We start from the raw sequence: 24,047 nt of genomic DNA, 5'->3' as shown, positions 1-24,047 counted from the left end.
CCTTATCTCAGATAAGGAAATCACTTCAGTGATGGGCAGAAGAGCCTGGAAATCTGATGCTTAGCACCACAGTGGTGAGAAGTACATGGGACGAGAACATCGAAATGAGAATATGCCTTTGATAAGCATTACTGTCAGGGATTGCAAGGAAGGAGCAAAACTTTCTGGTGCTCCAACGGTGCGTCACATCTCCTCCCTTCCACCTAATGGCTGCCACAGCAGCAACTCATGGCCCTGTTCAGAAAATAGTGCCTTCATCCTACACCGGCTTCCAACAGCAGCAACTCATGGCCCTGTTCAGAAAATAGTGCCTTCATCCTACAACAAGCTTCCCAGCTCATTTGGTTGTCCTACTCCCTCATTGGCTAACGAGGCTCCTAAACCCATACCGCAAAATCGTTGCTCCGCCACCTCGCACTCCACGTGGCACACCGTTTCTGCGAGGTTAGACCAATTAAGACTGTACAGAGTGTACCAAGCACGGCAGAGACAACACAAAAAATGCTTCACAAAGCGACTGTTGCGTAGAGAATTGTGTGACCAACGGCAACCCGAACGACGTGCTGCGATGCACGACCAGGCACGCCACACTATGCTGTCGGGTCTGCGCGTCGGGCTGCCCCGCGGGAACCGGGATGAGGAGGAAGCGAGGCCCCATGTCCTTTACAGGTGGCGGCCGCGGGCGGAGAGAGCTGGCAGGCCCTAGTGCCGCCCTAGCAGACGCGGCACTGCGCCACTGGCGCCGCAGGGGCGCGGGGAGGATACATCCCAGCCTCTGTTCGGCGCTCCCAGCGGCTAGCGGCTAGCTGCACCCCGCCACCCGCCGAAACCACCGCCCTGCGCTGGCCCGGCCCCGCCTTGCCCCGGACAGTAAGGCCCTGCCTCTGGGGCGGTACAGCCAATAGGGCACCGCGGGGCGGAGCCGCCGGGTCCCGGCATTTAGCTCATGCGCGGCAGCAGGCCCGCCTTTTCGGCTTGAGCGGCAGCGGCGTTTCATTCCCGGCGGCTCCGGCGCGGCGTGAACATGGCGGACCAGGCCATCTCCTTCCTCAAGGACTTTCTGGCGGGCGGCGTCGCCGCTGCCATCAGCAAGACTGCGGTGGCGCCCATCGAGCGGGTCAAGCTCTTGCTTCAGGTCAGCGGCGCGGCAGAGCCCGGCGGGAACAGAGAGCAAGGGCAGCCCGTCACCTTCCCACGCAGCGCCACCGAGGCTCCCGCGGGCCGGTCGGGTTCGGGACAGCGAGAAGGAAGGAAGGAGGGCGGGCGGCCAGGTGCTTGTCGCCCCGGTGGAACAAAGGGCGCGCGCGAAGCGGCCTTCCGCCGGCGGCGACTAGTGGGGTGGTCACGTGGGCGGTGGGCGTCCGCCATGGTGGCGGGGAAGCCGGTTCCGCTATGCGGGGCGCGGCGAGGGGTGGGCCGCGGCTAGGGGGCAGGAAAAAGGGTCGAGGGGGCGGCTCCCAGTATTACTTCCTCCTCTCGCGTTCCTGGCGCAGAGGGCAAGGGGAGGGCGGCAGCGTGCCGCCATCTTTGTGACCTTCACGTGACTGCGCGGCCGGGCAGCTCATTGGTCGGGGCCGGGCCTACGTCCGGCGTGCGGGACCCGCTGTGACCCCTGAGGGCGGGGCTAGTGGACCAAGGTGATTGGTGTGACCTTCGTGGCGGCCGGCGGTGGGAGCAGCCGCGCTGTCGAGGAGGGGAGGCCTTTTCCACGTCCTCGTCCACTGGCATCCGCCCCGCTGGTTGGAAGCCCTCTCAGCGCCTTAAAGCTCACTCAGGTGGCCCCTTCGCTTGCAGGCCCGCCGCTGTCAGTGAGGGTTGTCGCGCCAGGTCGTCCGGGCTCGGCGTACTTGCCTTGTATCTCACAGCTGGCCTTGTTTTGTCAAGTCCTGTCTTAATCCTTGACAGCTGATTCATACAAATCCTCGAGTTCTTCGATGTTCCCCAAAATACAAATAGATGACATTATTCAGTTTTAAGTTTCAGACTGACCTAGGTGAAAGTAGCTAGCACAGCTATTTTGTTGTGTTTACCAGGCATAATCTCTGCACACAGCTGCCATCAGGCATTCAGGATTAACAGGTCTTTGTTTTATAGTGGAAGCACAATTAAGTCTAGCGGTAGTGCAGGCAGTCAAGGCATACAGTCAAAATACTTTTTTTTTTAATTGCAGGTGCAACATGCAAGTAAACAAATTGCTGCTGATAAGCAGTACAAGGGTATCATCGATTGTGTAGTGCGTATTCCAAAGGAACAAGGGGTGCTGTCTTTCTGGCGAGGCAACTTGGCAAATGTCATCAGATACTTCCCAACTCAAGCTCTCAACTTTGCCTTCAAGGATAAGTATAAGCAGGTGTTCTTGGGAGGTGTAGACAAGCACACTCAATTCTGGAGGTATTTTGCTGGTAACCTGGCTTCTGGTGGTGCAGCAGGAGCCACTTCCCTCTGCTTTGTCTACCCCTTGGATTTTGCAAGAACCCGTTTGGCTGCTGATGTTGGAAAAGCTGGCGCAGACAGAGAATTTTCTGGTCTAGGAGACTGTCTAGTCAAGATCACCAAGTCTGATGGTATCCGTGGCTTATATCAAGGGTTCAATGTCTCTGTCCAAGGGATCATCATCTATAGAGCTGCCTACTTTGGGATCTATGATACAGCAAAAGGTAACGTTTTGGAGAGGATCAGATAAACCTCTTTCAGAATTGTGTTGTCTGTTTAAATCTGTTCTTGGATGCTGGTCTATGTGTGTCTATAGGAATTGACTGTGGTTGAGGAGGGGTATATTGGTGCCATCAGTGGCACTGAAGTGTTCAAGGCAAAACTGAGGCACATGTTGATGGTAGCAGGCTGTGTTCAACTGCTGTTGCTTTTGTAGTTACAGGAGTTTCTCCTAATGCCAACAAAGCATGTTGGTAACCATACACAGTTACAAGAAGTTCCTTTTTCTTCAGTGTGTTACTGTAGTTATCTTGGACTGATTCAAGTGTGTTTAAATGGAATGGTATTGAGTCGTGCTTTTACAAAGCACTTGTTGTTTTTGACATTTGGACATAGACATCGTTGATAATTTGTAGTTTAATATAGTTCACAGACAGTAACTTAGTTATATTTATTTCTAAAAAGAGTAGAAAATAGGTTTCTTCTCCTGCCAGTCTGAAAAGAATCCTGGTGCTTCAAAGTTATTTGTTTTGATTACCAAGAAGAAAAATCTCTGACTTTCCTTAAATGTATTCCATGTTGTTTCAACATGTTTTGAGTTTCTTGACTGGTTACAGTTTCAAAGTATGGCTTTGCAGTGTTTTGTAATAGTTTCTAAAGTAGCTGTCATGCAGTGAGTGAGCTGGAGGAGGATAAAATGCTAATTACTTTTTTTATTGTAGGCATGCTCCCAGATCCCAGAAATACTCATATTGTTATCAGTTGGATGATTGCCCAGACAGTGACTGCAGTGGCTGGTGTGGTCTCCTATCCTTTCGATACAGTGCGTCGTAGGATGATGATGCAGTCAGGACGCAAAGGAGGTATGCTGTTAATTTATGCCGTTCTTCTAGCAGTATTAACAAGATAGAATTCTTTATCTTCCTGGTAGTTGTCCCTCAGCATTTAGAGGTCTTTGTTCCATAAATTTATTACATACACGTGATACAACAAAATGCAGTAGGAGGCTCAACGTGGGGTGTTAAGAATTATGCTGAGAACGTTTTTTTATAGAATATAAAATAGGTAAATGGACTGCCTGTTCACAGTGACAAATTACATGAAGGTAGGTAGAGGACAGGATGATTGCCAAAAGACAGCATAACATTCTGTGACTTTGCTTTTAACAGCTAGGCAAGCAGATGGGATGCTTTTCTATTACTTGATCCAAGTATTGTGTTACAGTCTTAAAATGTGGTTTTGGACATCACAAAGTAGCTAGAGAATTGAATCAGGGCAGTTGTTAAAAATACCTTGAGTACAATTACAGGAGTTAAATCTTTGCTCTTTTCCTACAGCTGACATCATGTACTCTGGAACAATTGACTGCTGGCGGAAGATTGCAAGGGATGAGGGAGGAAAGGCGTTCTTCAAGGGTGCATGGTCTAATGTTCTGAGAGGCATGGGGGGTGCATTTGTTCTTGTGCTGTACGATGAATTCAAGAAAGTCATTTAAACAGCCTAACTAGAGTTGAAAATCAAGTTGAGCAGATCATGTAGAATAACAACCATTATGGACCATTGACCTTCAAGAAATTCCTGAGAGTCTTATTTATCAGAGCCCAATGATACTTGTAGATGGGGCTGGAAACTGTCAATTGAGGACTGATCCATTTCTTAGTAACATGCATGAAGACACTGAATCTGGCAGTTCAGTGTGGTGATTTTCTATTTTTTTTTTTCAGCAACGACAGACGTTGGTTCTAGGTCCAAAGTGGCTGGGTCCAGTTTAGGCAGAAAAAAAAACAAAACATTTGCCTGTGGATCAGTCCCCAGTTTCAAGTCCTATCTTCTAGGACCATACAATCATATTTCAAAGTACTTGCTAACAAATCATGTTCTTTTCCACTTGTACTGAAGCACTATATACCATTTTGCACAGCTGAACATCTAGCAATTTTGTTCTTAAATTGGGGCATTTTGCTGTAAAACAATAAACATACTTACTCTGTGTTGAAATTATTACATAAAAGCTTTGGGAAAGCCTCTTTTGTTTGAAAACTTGTTTCAGATAATGGTTCCTCTGATACACTTAAACACTGCACTCTGTAACCAAGTTGACATTTTTAAAGAAATAATTGAATGTGAGAACTTTAACTGGCGGAGGAGGGCAGGGAAGCATGGGTCATACTAACAGAAATTACTCTTATTCTCTGTGCCTGATAGTGTATGATGGGCTGCTGCTGCAAGTGGCTTTTTGCATGATTCTTAAATTGATCTGCAACTTTTCATATTATTTTAAATCGAGGGTTTTCTGTTGTAGTTTTAGGAGAACCCAAAATCCCGAGGACAGTCAAAAAGTAATGCTCTTGCCCTTGGTAAAATAGCTTAAAGTGATTTTTCTTTTTTTTTTTAATAAAAATAAATATAGAAAGCAACATGGCATTCATGCAAAAACCCAGGAACCTAGTAAATGCCTTCAACTTCTGAATAACCTGTGTATTGTTTTGTTGCTGCTATTTGGAAATGCTGATTGTGCCATACAAGATACTGTCTGGCCTGATTTGTAGCAGTGGTCAGTCCCTTTGTGGACGGTGAATTTAATCTGAAATAACGCTCATTCTAAGAGATGAAGTTGATGGGGGATGTGGGAATATATATGCTTCTGCATAGCTGTAAAATAGAGATATAGGTAGGTCAGCCTTCAATATTAACAGGTCAAAGTCTGCTTCTGGGGAAGAACTGAAACAATTTCACACACTGCTGTTTGAGATAATATAATACCTACGTGCCGTTCTTCATATGTATATAATCTTACTTTTGTACTTTGTGATCTGCAAAGACATAGAGGGACCAGTAAAGGACGACAAGGTGTTCATCCTCCAGTCATATTAAGAACTCTCCCTGTATCTTGAGAAAGAAACAGTTTGTCACTGTATGAGTCATTGAAGGCTGGCTGAGCTGTCTTGAGTTCTTTTGTGTGCCTTCTGAGATTGCTGTTCAAGATGAAATATTTAAATTAACTACTTGGCTTTGGTTTATTATTACCTTCCTCAAGCAATTTATACTTTTTTTTCTTTTACTGTCACACAAGCACTGCTTTTAACATCATATGTGAATGTAAGTACACAGCTGCTTTGTATACTTGCTTGTGGCAAACCTCATGTACCTACTGCAGGTGGTTTTATCCAATTTGGTAATGCTTGCTCCCTTGTGATGCAGGCAGGTCACTTGATGCTGACCTTGGCAGACAGTCTGCAGTTTCACTTGTGATCATCGATTTGGGAGGACTGGGGAAGAATTTTTGTCTATAAAAACACATTGCTTAGATTTATTTTCAATGTCGTTGACTTCAGGGGTTCAGATTATGGTAGGATACTTTGTGTGGGATGGCCCAGGCTTTGTGAGGAGTAATCAAGGGACCATTAGTTCAGCAACCCCTGAAAGGGGGAGGATACTTTTCATCTTGCCTTCCCCCCTCTCTTCAGAACTAGGGTTTTAACCAGAAGAAATAGGAAAATAAATTAATGCAAGTTTACCTAGGCTGTGCTTTCAGCATGTGCTACTTGGTGTTTCAGGTTTTGTTGGGTTTTTTTTGGTTTTTTTTTTTAGTCTATGGTTTCCCTTTGTCATGCAGCAGCAATGTAATATGTGGTTATGCAGTGGGGGAACATCAGAGGCAAACAATAAATAAGACTTTTAAAAAAAGCATTTGTTTTCTGCCTTTATTGAAATAGTCGTTGAAATATATTTAATTTGAAAAATACTTTTAACAAAAAAGGTCTGGAATTTGTATAAGAAAATACTGGCATCTGAAGCCTGTATTATATTTGGAGGAAAGAGGCATCATGGCAGTGAGGGCAGGAAGTAAGTTCTGTGGTAGATGAGAGGCCTTGTCTCATGTCGTGAAAAAAATCTTAGCTAGGTTTAAGCACGCGTTCACAGTAGGCGATGGCACAATAACTTAGCTGTCAGGATTTGTGGTTTTGAAGAAAAGGAACACATTTTATGGATTTTTCTCAACTGTTTTCTCCTGTCTCCTGCTTCTTTTTAGGTGGATTTTTATGGTGCAAGTAGTTTTGTAGGTGTTCATTTCTTGTCTGGTTTGGAGTACTTGTCAGGAGGATCCATGGGTTTCTTTTATATTGAGGAATCCAAGTGTGATTTATTTATTTATTTTGTAAAGTCAGGTCATTTCTTCAACCATAGTTATTTCCTCGGTACAGTCTTTTTTTGGTAGACTTACATATTCTAACTAAAGAGAAAATTAAAATTAACATAAAATAAGCTACAGAGTCACTGTTGAAGATCAGAGGAATTTCTAAATGTCAGATGCTATGATAATGCAGAAGAAATGCTTGCAAAGCAGGGGAAAACAGTTTTAAGGAGAGTTAAGGATTATTTAACTTCCAATGTGATGATCAGTGCTAGCTCTTTGTCAGCAGAAGTAAAACGTTTAATGCTATGCAGCTTTAACTGAGACAATAGAAATAAATACTGATTATTGGCTGACATCTAGACCTAAAACAGTTTGGTCGTTATCATACAATTTATACCATGGTCAGCCTGGAGTTGTATGAGACTGGAGGTAAGATCATTGTGCTGATACAGAGCTTAAAATACTGTGGGAAGATAAATGAGATTTTCCTTTTTTTAAAATTTTTTTCTTTTTTAATTTTTTTTCTTTTTTTTTTGTTTTTTTCCTTTTTGAAGTAGGAGGAAGAGTACTGGCAGGGCTGGGGAATGAAGCTTGCTGTTGTATTGAGGCTATGCTACAGAGCATCAAACCAGGATGCCTTTGTGGGGAGTTTTGTCTTGGGAAACTTGTAGGATTGATAAACGCTGCAGGGCTTTGTGGTCATGATGTTTTATGCTACTTGGCTGTTCTCTGAGGAAAACTGCACCAGCACACAGTTTGTCTTTAAGTTCTTGCAATGGATTTAATTCAGGGATGGGGGAAAACAAAGTATATTTGAGTGAGGGTGAGCAAAGCTTTCAGGGTGAGAATGACCAAAAAGTGAAAGAAGATAAAACTGAGAGGAACGCAAGGTGTCAAATTCACCAAGTGTATTGTCTGGTAGGGTCTTGCCCACAGCAAGTGTTCGGGATACAAGTACAAAGTGTAGGAAGGTTACGGTTGTGAATAGTGAGATTTTTCAGTCATTAAGAATAAGTTGTGAAATACGACGGATGAGGAAATGCAAAAAATCTGCAAGTAAACAGGGACACAATGAGGAAGCATAAGCTTTAAAAATGTGCGATTTAGCAAAGGATGTTACGCATATCAAAATAATTCATAAATATGTTAGTACTAAACGCAAGCAACAGCAGTCCTGGTATTCGGTGGAGAAGGAGGGCTCCCCTGAGATAATCTGTTTGGGGTTATTATCAGCTTTGAAGAACTACAAGTATTTGGTCAGTGTTAAACATAGGTGAATGTGGAATGAAGGGGTAAAATAAAACTGGGCTTTAAGACTAGATTAACATCATCAAAGACGAGTTTAAAAGGGCTTTCAGAATGTTTGAGACTGCTCTTCACAGCGCATGGTGACAGGTATGAGGCAACTTGAGGGCTTCACTTGAACTCTTGACAATTACAGGTGTTAAGTCACTGCCTGCATGGAAGTCCTTGTGCCACCAGTTACAAAACATCGACAAAGGCTTCAGGGTTGTAGGCTTACTTGAGTCATTCTGGTAGTGTGCATACAGGAGTTTGCAAGCACCTCAAGTTTAGTAAAGGCAGGCAATTCAGAATGTCTGCAATTTGTGAAGGACTGCTTGCTACTTTACTGGCAGTTACTATTTAATAACATGGACTGTGGACTGCAGCTTCTCTGCAGCCTTAGCTGCAGCAGCCTGATATGACAGGAGATCTCAGGTATTTATGACTTAACATGTATAAGGAAACCCTTCCAATGTACATCACTACATCTATTAAAGCCAAAGATGGCAGGACCAAAGACAAAGTAGGGCAGTATGCTGGTATATACTTGCCCATACTACAGACTTCTAGTAGTAATAGTTTGACATTTCTTTGTAAAGGATTGAAGGAAAATCTGGGTCACTTTAGAAAGCCTCATAGAAAGAGTGGTGTTGCCCACTGAAAAGTTACAGGCAATAAAAAAATAGTATGATTTACTGACTCAAAGTACATCTGTGCTTTAGCCAGCTGATATAAAGTGTTCCCTCACTATGCAGACACTAAACGAAACACTGTTTACATGGACAAATTGGAAGAGAAACCTAGAATCCTAGAATGGTTTGTGTTGGAAAGGACCTCCAAAGGTCATCTAGTCCAACCCCCCTGCAGTCAGCAGGGACATTGGATCAGGTTTCTCAGAGCCTTGTCAAGCCTGACGTTGAATATTTCCATGAATGTTTTGAAGTATGGTTGTCATGAAATGAAGAAAGACTGTGTATTGGGTTTGGTTGAGCTGGAGTTAATTCTCCCCCAAGCATCTTTCTAGTGCTGTTTTGCAGTGCTGCAGCAGGGTGTTGATAACACAGCAGTGTTTTGGTTACTGCTGAGCTGAGCACCAAAGCTGTACTTTCCAACATTCTCCTGCCCCAAGAGTTTGCTGAGGAGCAGGCAACATCTTGGGAGAGAACACAGCCAGTCCAGATGACCCAAACTGACCAAAGGAGTATTCCATGCCATATGATGTCAGCTCAGACATACAAGCTAAGTGAAAGAAGGAAGTGTGGGGACGCTCATTGATGGTTTCTGTCCTCTGGAGTAACTGCTATGCATATTGAAGCCCTGCTTCCCAGGAGTGACTGAATATCTGGATTGATGGGAAGTAGAGAATAACATCTGTGTTTGCTCTCGCTTCTGCATGTGGCCTTTGCTTTGGCTTTGCGTTTTATTAAATTGCTTCTATCTTAACTCCTGTGCTTTTGTTGTATTTTCCCCTCTCTCCCATCCATCTAAGAAGGGGAGTGAGTGCCTGGCCCTTCAGCCAGGCCCAAACCACCACAGACTGGAAGAGTTAGTTGCTGTTGGCAAGGTAAAAATAATACAAGACACTGTGAAGAGGAAAGGAATAAGGATAAAAAGTAATCCAATCTAAGTGCAGTAAAACAGGCTATTAAAAAAAAGAAGCTTTTTATAAGTATGGGTAATTAAACATTCAAATAAACTGCATCAGAATGCTACAGAATATTGGTCAAATGTAATTTACACAAAGCATCTAAACTGTCTCAGGTAATCCTATACTGCAAATGCATACAGGATAATCGATAGTCTCAGCACTGACATAAAGCATTTCTGTTTCAAAACTGCATACTTTGCATGAGAGAAAATTGGTTATTGGACCAAATGTAATGCTCACCTATATATGCACATTCTTCTAGCCTCTGGCCTGCTGTGACTGATAGTTAACAAGCAGTTAACAACTTTGGCTGAATTGAAAAGAAATCGTACCTGAATATCTTCATCAGTTGATGCATTAAATTTGTCTCTTGGTTGTGGTATGGGAGAAGATAGGCTCTTGACACTGCAATACCTTTGGGTAAGAAATGGGATTATAAAGAACTAGAGAATACTATTAATGCAACTTAGATAAATATTTGGAGGTGTTCCTTAAAGACATTTTTTACTTTCAAGGTTGAAGAGCTGTTGCTTTACAAATCAACTGAGAAATAAATGTTGAGTGTAGACTGGTGAGTAGCTATTACTACACCTATCACTAGGGTAGCTAAAATTTATTTTGTGAGAGACACAGTGAATACTTCATTAAACAATTAGTTTCAATAAGTCACATAAAACAACTTTATTCTACCACTAAGTGATTTTTTTATCACAGTACTGACACATTCATTTGTCCTAGTTCCTCCTTGTATGAAACCAATGGCTTCAAAGCTCTGTGGTTGTTAAATGCTTGAAAATATGAACAAAATTGTTTTTGTAGGGTTGGGTGGAATCAATCAATCACTTTGACATCCTTTCCCCCTTTTTCACTTGTCATGATTTTGTGTGCCAAAGTGCCATCCACAACAATACTGGTAATAAAACTTAATGGCATTAATAATTGGATTATTTAAGTTTGTAGGTAGGAGACAGGAGGAATGTGTTTCATAGAAATAGTTCTATATCAATAGTTTCTACATTGGTAAGGTCAATTTACCTTTTAAAAAGACAATATTGGAGCAGTGTCACTGAGATTGTTCCAAGTGCTATCAGAAATAAAAGCACAAAGATAAAGTAATCTTTTCCTTGACCTGAAACATCCAAGAGAGAAATATCTTAGCATGCCAAAAAGTTACCTTTGGGATTGTCAGTAATGAATGCAAACTTCACCTATTTTTTTGAATAATGGAGGATTTCAACTTGATTTCTTACAGAACCTTGTTAAAAAAAAAATCAGATAATCTTGAAGCATTTCAAACCTTTCCAAACATTTAACCTTTAGAGAATTTAAAAAATCCACAAAAGGTGAAGAAGAAACAGCGTAACATAACAAATAACAGCAAAAGTGGTGGAATTGTAAAAAGTGTTGAGGAAAAGGTGAAAAGGAAGGTGCAGAAGGATGGAGATGGTATTCATAGTCAAAACTTGAGGAACTGAAAGGCAGCAGCCTTTCAAGCACTTCAGACTGAAGACCAGACTGGGTCTCAGCCTGTTCGTGTAGCTTTGGCATCTGAATAACTGCTGCCTTCAAAGTCCCAACTAACCGAAGGCTGGTATCAGTCACCATTGCCAGATTACTGGAGCTTCCCCACAATAGTAATTTCCATCCAGTTCCTTCCATGCCATTGGATAAGAGTTAAGATTTTATCCATGTCAGTGAGTATGAGGGAGAAGGTGAAGCAAACATGGTAGTAGTGTAGGGAAAAAAATCAGTATTAAAATAATATTTCACAGTCTTACCAAACTCGACGGGTTCACTCCATTCCCCCCATTTCGAGCTTACAAGACAGTTTTTTCCTCGTGCTCTGATTTTCAGAATATATTTTTTTTTCTCATTGTAATTTTGGAATTCATATATGTTGTTCCTTACCTAAAATCAATATAATCAGACTCTGTATATCATCTCATAGATGAATATTCATAAAGCTTGGAGGTTAATTTCCTGGTAGTGTTTCTGTAAAAAGCGAATTCATATGATTTCGTAGGTATGTGCTTGTTAGCTCATCCACCAAATCTTTCTGATTTGTTTGTTGGCTATTTTTTTTAGGTTATAGTTGGATTTTTAAGCTTGCATAGGTTTTAGTTTACTTTATTATGGTTTAAGGACACTTTTTTTCTCCTCTCCTCTTTTATGAATCTTAAAAAGAGTACAGAAAACTGAAACTGGAGAAGTACCCTGTAAATTCACCTCACAACCTTTGCGGGGATTAATCATGCAAATATTCCCTAGATTGTGTGTCTCTTTGCTAAATAGAATTAATGTTTTCAAGATAATCTGATAACAGATATGTATGATGTGGCCTTGTGATACTTTATGCAAGTCCCGGAATCTGCCAGTTGTAAGATGCTTCCCAGGGCTGAGACCACTCATTTTGCAGGTGTGTACTAGCTTCCACAGGTTTTTAAGACCTTCATATACCCTCTGTAGCTGTCCTCAACTACATTGGTACATTTCCACCAACAGATATGAGAAAGAGAATGTTTCCAATTTTTACTAAGCAAAACATCACATCTGTCTTAAGCAAAACCTATTTGTGCAATCAATGGAAACGAATGTGAAATGCATGGAAAGTTCTGCCTAGTGCAAGCTACTCCATCCAAAGGGGATATATTAAGTTTACACATAAAAATACCACATTTGGGAACATGCTTTCCCAAATTCTCATTGCTATATTGATATATTAACTATATTTTCAGAAGTAAGTGCATTTGATCTAATGGAATTCATATGCTTAAGTGGGCAAAAGCACAGATTTGTGTATGACAAGAATACTTACTCTTATAGGAGGATACTTATTCTCTTTGGGCTTATCCTGCAAACGAAAGACAAATTTTCATTTTTCATTATTGCCAAATACTAAAATATTTCTTCCTCTTTTGTTCTTATTTTCTTGTTTATAAAGATTGTAGTTAATTTTAAACTGAAAATTTAATTGGATTTCCTCCATTATTGTCCCAGAATATACTGCTTTATTCAGAGTTTTGGCTTCCTCCATTTCATTTTAGAAAAGTAAGGAAACATGAATTATTTATCAGTGGTTGTGAGAAGCTGTATTTGTCTCTGAGAGTATTTTTGCAATATGCATTCTCATCCAGCAGAAGTATGTCCTAATTATGCAGGTAATCAAATCATCCTCCAAACTCAGCAGATCTAAAAGCTGTGATTTCACAATAGTTGGGTAACATGGGGTGGAAAATTTATGTGAACAGCAAATTTACCCTCCTTCCAGTCAAAGTCTCTATTGGATGTCTGAGTGATCCATACTCGGGGGCTTTGCTCAAAGTACTGTGAAGAGCTGTTTACACATCTCATACAATCAAAATTTAATTAGCAAGAATGAAACACTGGCCTGGATCAAAGAACCTGAAAATTTTTGGGAAAAAAAGGATAGATTAAAAACTGAGTGAATGAAATTAACAGCAATGATTTTAGGAAGGATCCCAGAAAATGCTGAAAAGCCGATACCCTGGAAGCATCCATCATGTGTAATGTTGGAATGATAGCTCCCAGTAATGGACAAGTCAGAAAGATGTTATTGGAAGGAATGTCTCGTTTCAGAAAATACACCTGACAAGTGTGTTGCATTATAAAACAGACTAGTATTTCCCCATTACTCATTGTCAGCTGAGATCTTTCAACTTAGGACATGATGAAAGTCATCAGCCCATGCTGTGAATGGAGAGGTTGCAAATGAGTTACTTAAACTTCGGGTGTGCAATCCCATTTTAGCTGCCTTAGCTCCAATGACTCTTCCTGAAAGGTCTGAGTTATATCTGCCATCTCCATGTAGGTACCTCTGGTATGTTCAGTAACTATATCACCTTAAGGGGAATGAGGCACCTACTGCTCAGCTGCAGGAAGCCCTAGATTTGCATTTACTGTTATGGCAGATCTGTGCTCCTTTGCAGACATCTGTATTAAGGTACCTCAGTCTGTGAGATGAATTTCACATCCAGTGTAGCATTCTGCTGAGCACCATGTGTTCTGAGGTAACCCATATTTCTTTAAAATAAATTCATTCACAGATTCATAGAATGGTTTAGGTTGGATGACGCCTTGAAGATCGTCTAGTTCCAACCCTGCTGCCATGGGCAGGGCCACCTTCCACTAGACCAGGCTGCTCAAGGCCTCATCTGATCTGGCCTTGAACACCTCCAAGGACGGGACATCCATGACCTCCCTGTGCAACCTGTTCCAGTGTCTCACCACCCTTGCTGTAAAGAATTTCTTCCTAATATCTGCTCTAAATCTATCCTCTTCAAGATTAAAGCTGTTCCCTCTCATCCTATCGCTACAAGCCCTTGTAAAAAGTCCCTTTCCAGCTTTCCTGTAGGTCCCCTTCAGGTGCTGGAAAGCTACTACAAAGTCTCCCTGGAACTTTTCCTGCAGTCTGAACAGTACCAACTCTCACAGCCTGTCCCCGCAGGGGAGGTGTTCTAGCCCTCTGATCATCTTTGTGGCCCTCCTCTGGACTTTCTGGACCAGCAATTCCATGTCCCTCTTATGCCGGGGGCACCAGAACTGGATGCAATACTCCAGGTGGTGTCTCACGAGAGCATAGTAGAGGGGGAGAATCACCTCCCTTGTCCTGCTGGTCACAATTCTTTTGATGAAGCCCAGGATACGGTTGGCTTTGTGGGCTGCAAGTGCACATTGCCAGCTCATGTTGAATTTATCACCAACTGTCATCCTCAAGTCCTTCTCCTCAAGACTGCTTTTGAGCCACTCCTAGCTGAGCCTATATTTGTTTTGATAATATTCCTGAAGTCATACATTGTAACCATATCTTAATGTAAAACTTTCTAAGTATTTCACAGAATATCCTACTGCCAAATTATGCTGGCCAGCTGCAAAGCTACGTGTACTGGCTATGCCTGTGTGACCTTTCCCCTGAGTTGTTGGTATGCAATTTTTCAGAAGAATGGCTTCCTGTTTCAGCACTAGTTTCTAAACAGCTTTTGTTGGACACTGTAGACAGAAAGGGATAGAGTTGTCTCAACCAGACTCCAGGTGTGGAGAGATGTAGAAGCTGATGGGGGCAAAACAGCCCTGCATGTTTAAATTGAGGAGTGGCTGTGAGCATTCCAGCATCTGCCAAATACTGTCACATGTTGAAGCCAAGGTCCCCTGGAATGCAGGTCAAGCAAGAGGGGCCCTGGCCTGGAATCTACCACCAAGTCAGTGCCCTTGTTGCAGATCACCAGCAGGTCACAGGCTGCCATCAGGCAGTCATCTCCTCTGGGACATGCTCCAGCAGGAAAGCATCTCAGATGCTCTCCCAGTCTTTGGACAGAGTATTTCCCTGCTCTCTGCTTTTCTGCTTTGCATTGCTTATTAGTTTGAAATAAGGTGATGAGTGGTGGGATGTGCCAGACCAGCAGAACTGAAGCAGGAGGCCTACCACAGCTCATGAGAGAGAGCTTAATAAATAAAGGGAAGTTTGCACATCGTGGATATACATGTATGTAGGTATGGCGCCAAATACAAATCAATAATTTTTTTTTACCTTATTCTGTATGTTAATTTCATACTGAAAACATTTTGTATTTTCCACGTGACTTGTAAGAGGTGGTTGCCATGTAATTATGCAACCTGCTGACTCTCTAGGACAATTAACAGCAACATTTAATGGAGGAGTAAGTATTTCTGGAAAGAAAGGAAATAATTAACGTAGACATGGTGAATAATCAGCTACAACTCATATACTCACAGCTAAATACGTGTGAGGCTAAATCAACTGATGTTCAACTGTCTGCTACTGACGTTAACAAATATTGTCTGGTAAACAGGAGTAAAATACAGTAGCAAAACTTGGGAATGTGTCATTTCAGTTGTTGGACATCTGAGGCAGCTAAAGTTCACGTAAAAAACATATTAAAGATTTTTTGTAATTCATCAGTACAGTCAGCACAGCCGTTTTCTTCTGCATCTAAATTTCACATTCATAACAGAAATCTCCACAGATATTTTTTTTTTTAAGTTTTCATGTGTGTGATATTATTCATATAGAAGATCAAGTTACCTGGATTTAAGTGTCTACAATATAGTTGACTTGATGTGACCTAAGCATCTAAACAGTATAGTCAGTGGATACATCACAAGTAGTGCCCATGACACCTGCAAAGCTGGTGCACCATGGAGCAGGCCTGCTTGTCTGAATAGCTCTGAGCTTTACAGCCTGCACAAGCTGCAGGCAGCAGTCTCATGCTGTGTTTCAGACCATAAAGGACACCCAAAAGGATCCTGGTCTCTCATAGGTCCTGGGCCACATCTGCAAGCCTTTTGGATGCCTCAATTGTCTGAGATGTCTCAAATGGCACTAGAGGCATGTTTTTAGGCAACTGTGTCCTGTCCCAGATCTCTGTTGGAGCTTAAACACCTAGTTCACACATAGGTACCACATATTTGAACCCACCCTTTGCTTTTAGAACAAATATCTCTTGTGGCTCAGAGAGGTGTGGAATTAAGACATGGCCAAATAAGCCCAAAGGTGGCCTTGAAAGCCTAACCGTTGTTTTTCACCTCTTGAATTCTATGGATATGTTCAGATCACTTTTGTGAGCAGTTATTTTGGGCCACCTTTGCCTTTGCTTGTTTTTGTAAACTTTTAGAACAATATTCTGTCAGCTCTTAGGAGCGAAGTCTATCCTGCAGTGCAGGACCCTGTGATGGCTACAGATTTTGTTTTGTTCTTTGCAGAGGAAAATTCCCCACTTCTCTATTTTATGAAACAGAAAATAAAATGCTCACTTACCAATTGTATACAGTTGAAGGTACTCATCATAGAACTGGATTAGGGAGTCTTTGCTAGACCCATTCACCACGAAGTAAGCTTTTTCAATCTCTATGCTCACGTTTTGGAATCTACATCCTGTGTTTCTGCCATTTTCATCTTTAATGTAAAGCTCACATTCCGTTACATTGTCAGCTCTGCATGTAGCAAAGTATTTTAGTTAAACATGGGCAGTATGATGTGTTGAATGAGAACACTTGAGGCTTCCCTAGACTCAAGCATACCTACTCACCTTGAGTTCTGCCAGTAGAGAAAATACTGGGTATCTGCTGGAGCATCCCTGCCTGCTTGCCAAGTGCAGTTCATGAAGGAAATGTTATAAATCACACAGGAGAAGTTTTCAATGGCTGACCCATTCATGCCTGCATCACAGGAATATCCATGATGAGGAAAAACTGTGTGACTGTACCAAGCTGGAGAGTCATAGCACATGCTCAGGTATGTTAGACACCTGCATCTCCACCTGGTTATTGATTGGATATGACAACTGAGGGAAAGCTGGACTCTTGTCCTATTTTAAGCTGTGCAACCTGGGCTTTCACACAGGTAAAGGGGACACATTACCTTGTAATACTGTCCATAGTGCTACAGAAAGAAATGTTCCTCCTTTTTAAATGAATGCCCAGGAACCTGCTCCTGAAGTATTTACTCACAGTATTTTAATGTCTGGGACTTCCAAAAGTAAGGTTGGGCTTCTTTCTGCCCTCTGATCAAACAGCTTTCTGGCTAGATCTTTCCATCCTAATGCAGGCAACTGTGACTTGATCTCTTCATCTTCTGGAGCTGATTTAAGCAGAAATCTCTTTTTTTTGTTTGGAAGCTCCCTTGTGGAAGCTCTGGTTTCTCTCTATCTTCCCCTTCAGCCAATTGTCTGCTTCTTTTTTAGGTGTATCCCAGCTTCAGCAAAAGCTTGGAGTTTTCCTCCTTTACTGCCTGCAGCACCTAGTATTGAGGGGACCCTTGTGGAAGTATGAGGGGATGCCCTGGGGAACCTGCAGGTTTGGAAGCTAGGGCCAGCTGGGAAGGAACACCAAAAGAGGTTTTAGGAGGCTGTGTGTTTTTTGAGGGTCACTCTCTAAGTGTGTCCTCTGTTGAGCCCCCAGGAAGATATGAGTTGAGAAGGATGGGGGGAAATGGGCTGTAAAAACTTCAAGTTTGGAATTACAACTCTAAGATCTGCCTAAATCTCACTCTGTTTAACTCTCACATGGGGCAGGCTCAAAATATCTTTGTCACCAAAATGGGCGTGTGGCAGCTGAGGAAATCACAGAATTGTCAGGATTGGAAGGGACCTCAAGGATCATCTAGTTCCATCCCCCCTGCCATGGGCAGGGGCACTTTCCACTACATCAGGTTGCCCAGAGCCACATCCAGCCTGGCCTTGAAAACTTCCAGGGATGGGACTTCCACAACCTCCCTGGGCAACCCGTTCCAGTGTCTCACCAGCCTCATTTTGAAGAACTTCTTTGTAACATCTAATCTAAATCTCCCCTCCTCTAGGTTGGATCCATTCCCCCTAGTCCTATCATTTCCTGACACCCTAAAAAGTCCCTCCCCAACTTTCATGTAGGCCCCCTTCAGATACTGGAAGGCCACAATGAGGTCTCCTCAGAAGCCTTCTCTTCTCCAAACTGAACAACCCCAACTCTCTCAGTCTGTCTCCATAGGAGAGGAGCTCCAGCCCCCTGATCATCCTTGTGGCCCTTCTCTGGACATGTCCAAATTCTTCTTGTAATAAGAGCTCCAGAACTGGACACAGTGCTCCAGGGGGGGTCTCATGAGAGTGGTGTAGATGGGGAGAATCACCTCCCTCAACCTGCTGGCTACACTTCTCTTAATGCAGCCCAGGATGTGATTTGCTTTCTGTGCTGCAAGTGCGCACTGGTGGCCATGTTGAGCTTCTCATCCCCCAGCACCCCCAATTCCTTTTCTTCAGGGCTGCTCTCAAGCCAGTCACTGCCCAGTGTATATTGGTGCTTTGGGTTGCCCTGACCCAGATGCAGGACCAAGCCAATTCTTTATCCACTGAATGGTCCATCCATCAAACCCATATTTTACCAGCTTGGAGACCAGAATGTTGTGTGGGACAGTGTCAGGTGGGCTTTGGTCAGGTCCAGATAAATAGCGTTGGTTGCTCTCCCCTTGTCTATTGATGGTATGACCTTTTCATACAAGGCCACCAGGTTTATCAGGCAGGATTTGCCCTTGGTGAAGCCATACTGACTGTACCAAATCACTTCTTTGTTATTCTTCTGTCTCTCAGTGCCTCCAGGAGGATCTTCTCCATGATCTTACCAGGCACAGAGGTGAGACTGACTGGTCTGTAGTTCCCTGGATCATCCTTCTTTCCCTTTTTGAAAATGAGGGTTTTCCAGTCAGTGAGGACTTCACCAGACTGCCATGACTTTTGGAATATAATAGAGAGTGGGCTAGTGACCTCATCCGCCAATTCCCTCAGTACCTGAGGGTGTATCCTGTTGGGTCCCATGGACTTGTACACTCTCAAGCTCTTCAGATGGTCATGAACCTGATCTTCACTCACAATGGGCGGTTCCTTCTTCCAGCCCCTGCCATTTTCTTCTGTGATTTCGGAAGTGTGGCTGGAGCACTTGCCAGTGAAGACAGAGGTAAAGAAGCCATTGAGAACCTCAGCCTTCTTCACATCACTTGTCACCAGTTCACCTGTTTCCTTTCTTAGGGAGCCTACACCTTCCCTAATCTTCCTTTTACCATTAATGTGCCTATAGAAACTTTTGCTATTCCCCTTGATCTCCCTGACTTTTCTAACCAGGTCTCTTGCTGCCTCCCCCCCCCCCCCCCCCCCCCATCTGTCCTTTCTTCCACTCCTAGTTTCTTTTTGTGTGACAGTGTGTCCAACAGCTCCTGCTCATCCAGGCAGGTCTCCTAACATTCTTCCTGCCTTCCTCTTTGTCAGTATACTTTGCTCCTGGGCACAGAGAAGACGATCCTTGCATATGGACCAGCTGTCCTGGGCCCCCCTTCCCTCTAGGGCTTTGTCTCACAATACTTTGGGCAGCAGATCCCTGAAGTGATCAAAGTCTACACGTGTGCATGTGTGCACGCACACATCTGCTCTCGGGCCAGATTAAGAGATTGCTACATTCCGTTTTCCCCTAGCTGCTCATAATTAGCATTTCCTCTCTTATCTTCCTCCCACTTTTTGGGTTTCACTGATTGCCAGACTGTGCATTTAGCAAAGTCTGTGGTCTGGCTCCTGCCACACTCACCAACAGCTCAGCAAAAATCATTTTGTAAAAAAAATGAGTGCTAACATCTTATTTTGTAACAGACAGAGCAATTATTGAATGCACCCTTAAACCACTGTAATTTAGTGGTGTTTTGGAGAGCCCTAGTATGAAAGCAAATAATGCAATTATTGATATTCATTTGTACTAACACATCTCTTGCAGAGTTGTGGAAACATTCATTACATGGCAAATAATTTTTGCATATCTACAAAAAATATTTTTTAGTAGAAGATAGAGCAGTCGCCTACTGTGTAAAGATTTGTTTTCCAAGGCATTGTTTACATTTAAAAGGTTGCAGATAGAGAAAACCTTACCCAGACCATAGACATTACCTGCAGGGATAAAGGTGCACTTTTTGGAGATGTTTGTGTTTGGCAGCTCAATGATAAAGAACACCCCTTTGTGCAGAGGCACATATTGTTCCACTGGAAATGTGCATAGTGTACTATTCACCTGAAAAAGAACATTGGATGTTTTATTTCTCTCATTTTTCCTCTCCTGGTGTTAGATGATTCTGGACATGGAAGTGCAACTCAGAAACTCAATCACAGGGCCAAAATCTTGCTTGTATGTCTATGTGTTTTAGGCTCAGGAGCTAATTCTCTTCTTGACCACCTGAGGGTGATGTAGAATGGAGATGAGCAATCAAAGTATAACTATAAAAAGCGCTTTGCAGCTCAGGAGTTGGATACTACACTTACATGCAACAGTTAGAGAAGGCTAGTAGTACCCCAGTGGCATAATGGAAGTTGGTTAATAAACAGGAGAATCCCAAGGGAATTTAATCAAAAGACTAAGCACAATAGAAGTCTTTGCCTGACCTCTACAGAGCTCAGAAAGATGTCTACAACATTATACTCATAATCTTCAATATAGATGTGATATGTTTGTGTTATATATATTTCTAATTAAGGCATCTTCTTGAATAACCAAACCACTGTTCATCATATTCTAAAAGTCATGGCAATCTGGTGAAGCCCGGGCTGACTGGAAAAGGGGAAACATAACCCCCATCTTCAAAAAGGGAAACTCCAGGACAGTCCGTCTCACCTCTATGCCTGGCAAGATCATGGAGCAGATCCTCCTGAAGGCCTTGCTAAGGCGTACAGAAAATGAAGAAGTGATTGGTAGTAACCAACATGACTTCATCTCTCATGCTTGATGAACTTGGTGGGTTTCTATGATGGAGTTACAGCATCAGTAGATAAGAGAAAAACAACTGATGTCATCTACCTGGACTTGTGTAAAGCACTTGATACTGTCCCACATGACATCTTGGTCACCTGGAAAAGTACAGACTTGAGGGATGAACCACTCACTGGACAAAGAATTGACTGGATGGCCTCACTCAGAATGGTGGTCAACAGCTCAAGGCCCAAATAGAGACCAGGGACAAATAGAGACAAGGGACACTACTCAGGAGTCAGTACTGGGACCACTACTGTTTGATGTCTTTGTCAGCGATATGGCCAGTGGGATTTAGTGCACCCTCAGCAAGTTTGTGAATGACATCAAGCTGTGTGATCTGGTTAACATGTTGGAAGGAAATAGATGCCATCCAGAAGGACTTAGACAGGCTTGAGATGTGGTCCAAGCCAACCTCATGAACTTCAACAAGGTCAAGTGCAAGGTCCTGCACCTGGGTTGGGGCAATCCCAAACAAAAGTATAGGCTCAGCAAGGAGTGGCTCAAAAGCAGTCTCAAGGAGAAGGACTTGGGAGTGTCAGTTGATGATAAACACAACACGAGCTGGCAACATGCAGCCCACAAGGCCATTGTATCCTGGGTGCATCAAAAGAAATGTGACCAGAAGGATGAGAGAGGTGATTCTCACCCTCTACTATGTCCTCATGAGACCCCATCTGGAATACTGCGTCCAGTTCTGCTGCCAGCAGCATAAGAGGGATGTGGAGGTGCTGGATCAGGTCCAGAGGAGGGCCATGAGGGTGATCAGAGGGCTGGAACACCTCCCCTATGAAGAGTTGGTGCTCTGCAGCCTGGAGAAAAGAATGTTCCAGGGAAACCTGGAACCTATCAGCTTTCCAGTACCTGAAGTTAGCCTACAAGAAAGCTGGAAAGGGACTTTTTACAAGGACTTGTAGTGATAGGATAAGAGGAAATGGATTGAAGGTTGAGGAGGTTAGATTTAGAGTCGATATTAGGAAGAAATTCTTTATAGTGAGGGTGGTGAGACACTGAAATGGGTTGCCCAAGGAAGGTCATGGTTGTCCTCTCTCTGGAGGTGCTCAGGGCCAGATCAGATGAGGCTTTGAGCAGCCTGGTCTAGTGGAAGTTCTCCCTGCCCATAATAGGGGGGTTGGAACTAGATGATCTTCAAGGTCCCTTCCAACCTAAACCATTCTAAGAACCTATCAATAGGCTAAACAATCCATCTCTGTCTCGCTTTCTTTCAAGCATCCACATTATCCTACTAGATAATGTAGTCTTACAACTTTTGTGCTGCAGTCATGATACAATTTGATGGGAAAAAGAAGAACTTGAGACAAAAATCTGTGGCATTGTTTGAGGAGTTCACTTTTCATTTGAATGGTCTCTTGCTCTGTCTCTCTAAATTCTCTAGGAGTATTGTTTAATCCCACATCCCCTTTCTTTTTTGTATCTACCTCCCTATTCGTGAGTCAATATAGATACAGTTCAAAACTATTGCCTCTGTTCCACTTTGATGCCAGAACTTCAGCTTTGTGATATGCATGCGATGCTCATCCTGCAGCAAATGCACCCTGATATTGGTGATGACTTTCAACAGACCTTGACAGATCAAATTGTAGACTGCAAACAATCACTGAGCAGATTTTACTTGTAACTGATTCATTGTTTTCTAAGTAAGTGAGATTGATAAAAGGTAAAGAAAAATGTACAGTTATTTATCTCAACAAATAACAAGTTTACCTCTTTCTCTACAGTTTCCATGTCCCTGTCCCTGATGGTACATTTGTACTTAGAGAAATTCTTGCTACTCTCCCAGGACAGTTCCATTCTTCTCCAATTCAGTTTCACATTTGTAATAGGTGATGCTTGCTCCTCTGCTGGAAGTGTTACAGAATAAGTTCAGTGAGGGTATGGTTTTGCTGAATCCAGAGGATAGATTCTGTCAGATAATTGCAAATGTCTCTGGTAACTGAAGAATTAAACCCATTTCCTCAGATTATATCTTCAAAGCCTTACTTACATTCCATACACTGGAAGTCAGCATGCAAGGGATGAAATAGCATCATACAACACCAAATCATGCAAATAAGTCCAAGAGTATTAAACATATTTTCTTCTCTGAAAAGAGACAATGAAGGTATCAGGGGGGGAAAAACACCAAACAAAAAAGCAAAACCTAAACCCCCAACCAACCAGCCAACACAAACCAAAACAAAACACCAAATAGTTTGATTTCTGCAAAGCTTAATTTTTTCTTTAATGGGAAGGGTCAAAGATGCTGTCTAATTCACTTCTAGAGAAATATTCTTTAGACAAGACAAGGGTGTTCTTCAAGACCTCTAGCAAGCACTTCCTCTTGAAAAGAACTGAGCAAGGTCACTATGGTCTATCACAACACAGTGGTTTGAGATAGAGAGGCACACAACATTATGACACATACACTCACTGTTTTGGGTGCAGAGACCATGTTTTAAGATTACTGTTGTCCCACGTAGCTATCCTAACCATACCACCCAAAAGTCAGGTTTTCTTGCTTTCTAACACTCCGCACATCAGTGCAGCTTTTCCTATGCAGTGCTCCAGGTTCTTCTGCAAAGTGAGCATGCAGGCTGGCTACTTTCGGCCATTTGCTGAAGACACCTTTTGGGAAGTAGATGGTTTGGCTTTTGGTTGCATCAGGGTGTAAATAACTCACTGCTTTCTTAAAAACAGTCTCACCACCAGGTATGTCCAGAGCCTGCACCTTGTCCTGTTCCTGCCAGCATGTCTTTGGAATGCACGAGAAATGACCACGAGATCTGAGCTGCCTAAGGAAAGCAGGAAGAGAAAGATCTCAATCTCGGTCAGATTCTAGCTCAAATTAAATGTTGACATGCTTACTTTTTTTGACTATGGCAAATCTGCAGTCTTGCTTGAATGGCTTTTGGGGTTAAATTAAGATTTCATGTAGTAAGGCCTTAATAGCCCTTAGAATAATGTTTAGAGCAATGCCCTGAATGACTTCTCAGTCTTTTCAATCAAGCTGACTGTGAACATACCAATGGTTTTGTATAT

General features: G+C 42.7%; 2 protein-coding genes across 2 annotated transcripts; one reads left to right on the top strand and one right to left on the bottom strand.

The window, feature by feature from the left end:
- The first annotated feature begins 992 nt into the window (after positions 1-992).
- On the top strand, positions 993-6,320 carry SLC25A6 (solute carrier family 25 member 6). Its single transcript, XM_054399185.1, has 4 exons — positions 993-1,135; positions 2,171-2,657; positions 3,375-3,515; positions 3,990-6,320. The coding sequence occupies exons 1-4, from the start codon at positions 1,025-1,027 to the stop codon at positions 4,145-4,147; spliced, it is 897 nt and encodes a 298-aa protein (XP_054255160.1). The 5' UTR covers positions 993-1,024; the 3' UTR covers positions 4,148-6,320.
- A 497-nt stretch (positions 6,321-6,817) lies between these two features.
- LOC128973176 (granulocyte-macrophage colony-stimulating factor receptor subunit alpha-like) lies at positions 6,818-23,101 on the bottom strand. Its single transcript, XM_054389405.1, has 11 exons — positions 23,014-23,101; positions 22,734-22,870; positions 20,156-20,276; positions 16,787-16,916; positions 16,516-16,691; positions 15,268-15,407; positions 12,538-12,573; positions 11,501-11,630; positions 10,758-10,851; positions 10,055-10,136; positions 6,818-6,886 (listed from the first exon to the last, which is right to left on the bottom strand). Exons 1-11 carry the CDS (start codon positions 23,099-23,101, stop codon positions 6,818-6,820), a joined length of 1,203 nt encoding a protein of 400 aa, XP_054245380.1.
- Between the last annotated feature and the right edge of the window lie 946 nt (positions 23,102-24,047).

This window comes from Indicator indicator, chromosome 1 (genome assembly GCF_027791375.1).
Source record: "Indicator indicator isolate 239-I01 chromosome 1, UM_Iind_1.1, whole genome shotgun sequence".
NCBI classification, from domain to species: domain Eukaryota; kingdom Metazoa; phylum Chordata; class Aves; order Piciformes; family Indicatoridae; genus Indicator; species Indicator indicator.
The sequence above is the reverse complement of the archived record's forward strand: the minus strand, read 5'-3'. Positions and strand labels throughout refer to the sequence as shown.

What these genes read in the sequence shown, in the direction of transcription:
- SLC25A6 (XM_054399185.1), top strand. Translation starts at nt 1,025, where the DNA reads ATGGCGGACCAGGCCATCTCCTTCCTCAAGGACTTTCTGGCGGGCGGC. An exon ending in GGGTCAAGCTCTTGCTTCAG is followed by an intron (nt 1,136 to 2,170) that starts GTCAGCGGCGCG and finishes TTTTAATTGCAG; the next exon opens with GTGCAACATGCAAGTAAACA. An exon ending in GATCTATGATACAGCAAAAG is followed by an intron (nt 2,658 to 3,374) that starts GTAACGTTTTGG and finishes TTTTTATTGTAG; the next exon opens with GCATGCTCCCAGATCCCAGA.
- LOC128973176 (XM_054389405.1), bottom strand. Translation starts at nt 23,101, where the DNA reads ATGTTTAATACTCTTGGACTTATTTGCATGATTTGGTGTTGTATGATG. An exon ending in CTCTACTGGCAGAACTCAAG is followed by an intron (nt 16,692 to 16,786) that starts GTGAGTAGGTAT and finishes TGCTACATGCAG; the next exon opens with AGCTGACAATGTAACGGAAT. An exon ending in ATAAGTATCCTCCTATAAGA is followed by an intron (nt 11,631 to 12,537) that starts GTAAGTATTCTT and finishes TATTGATTTTAG; the next exon opens with GTAAGGAACAACATATATGA.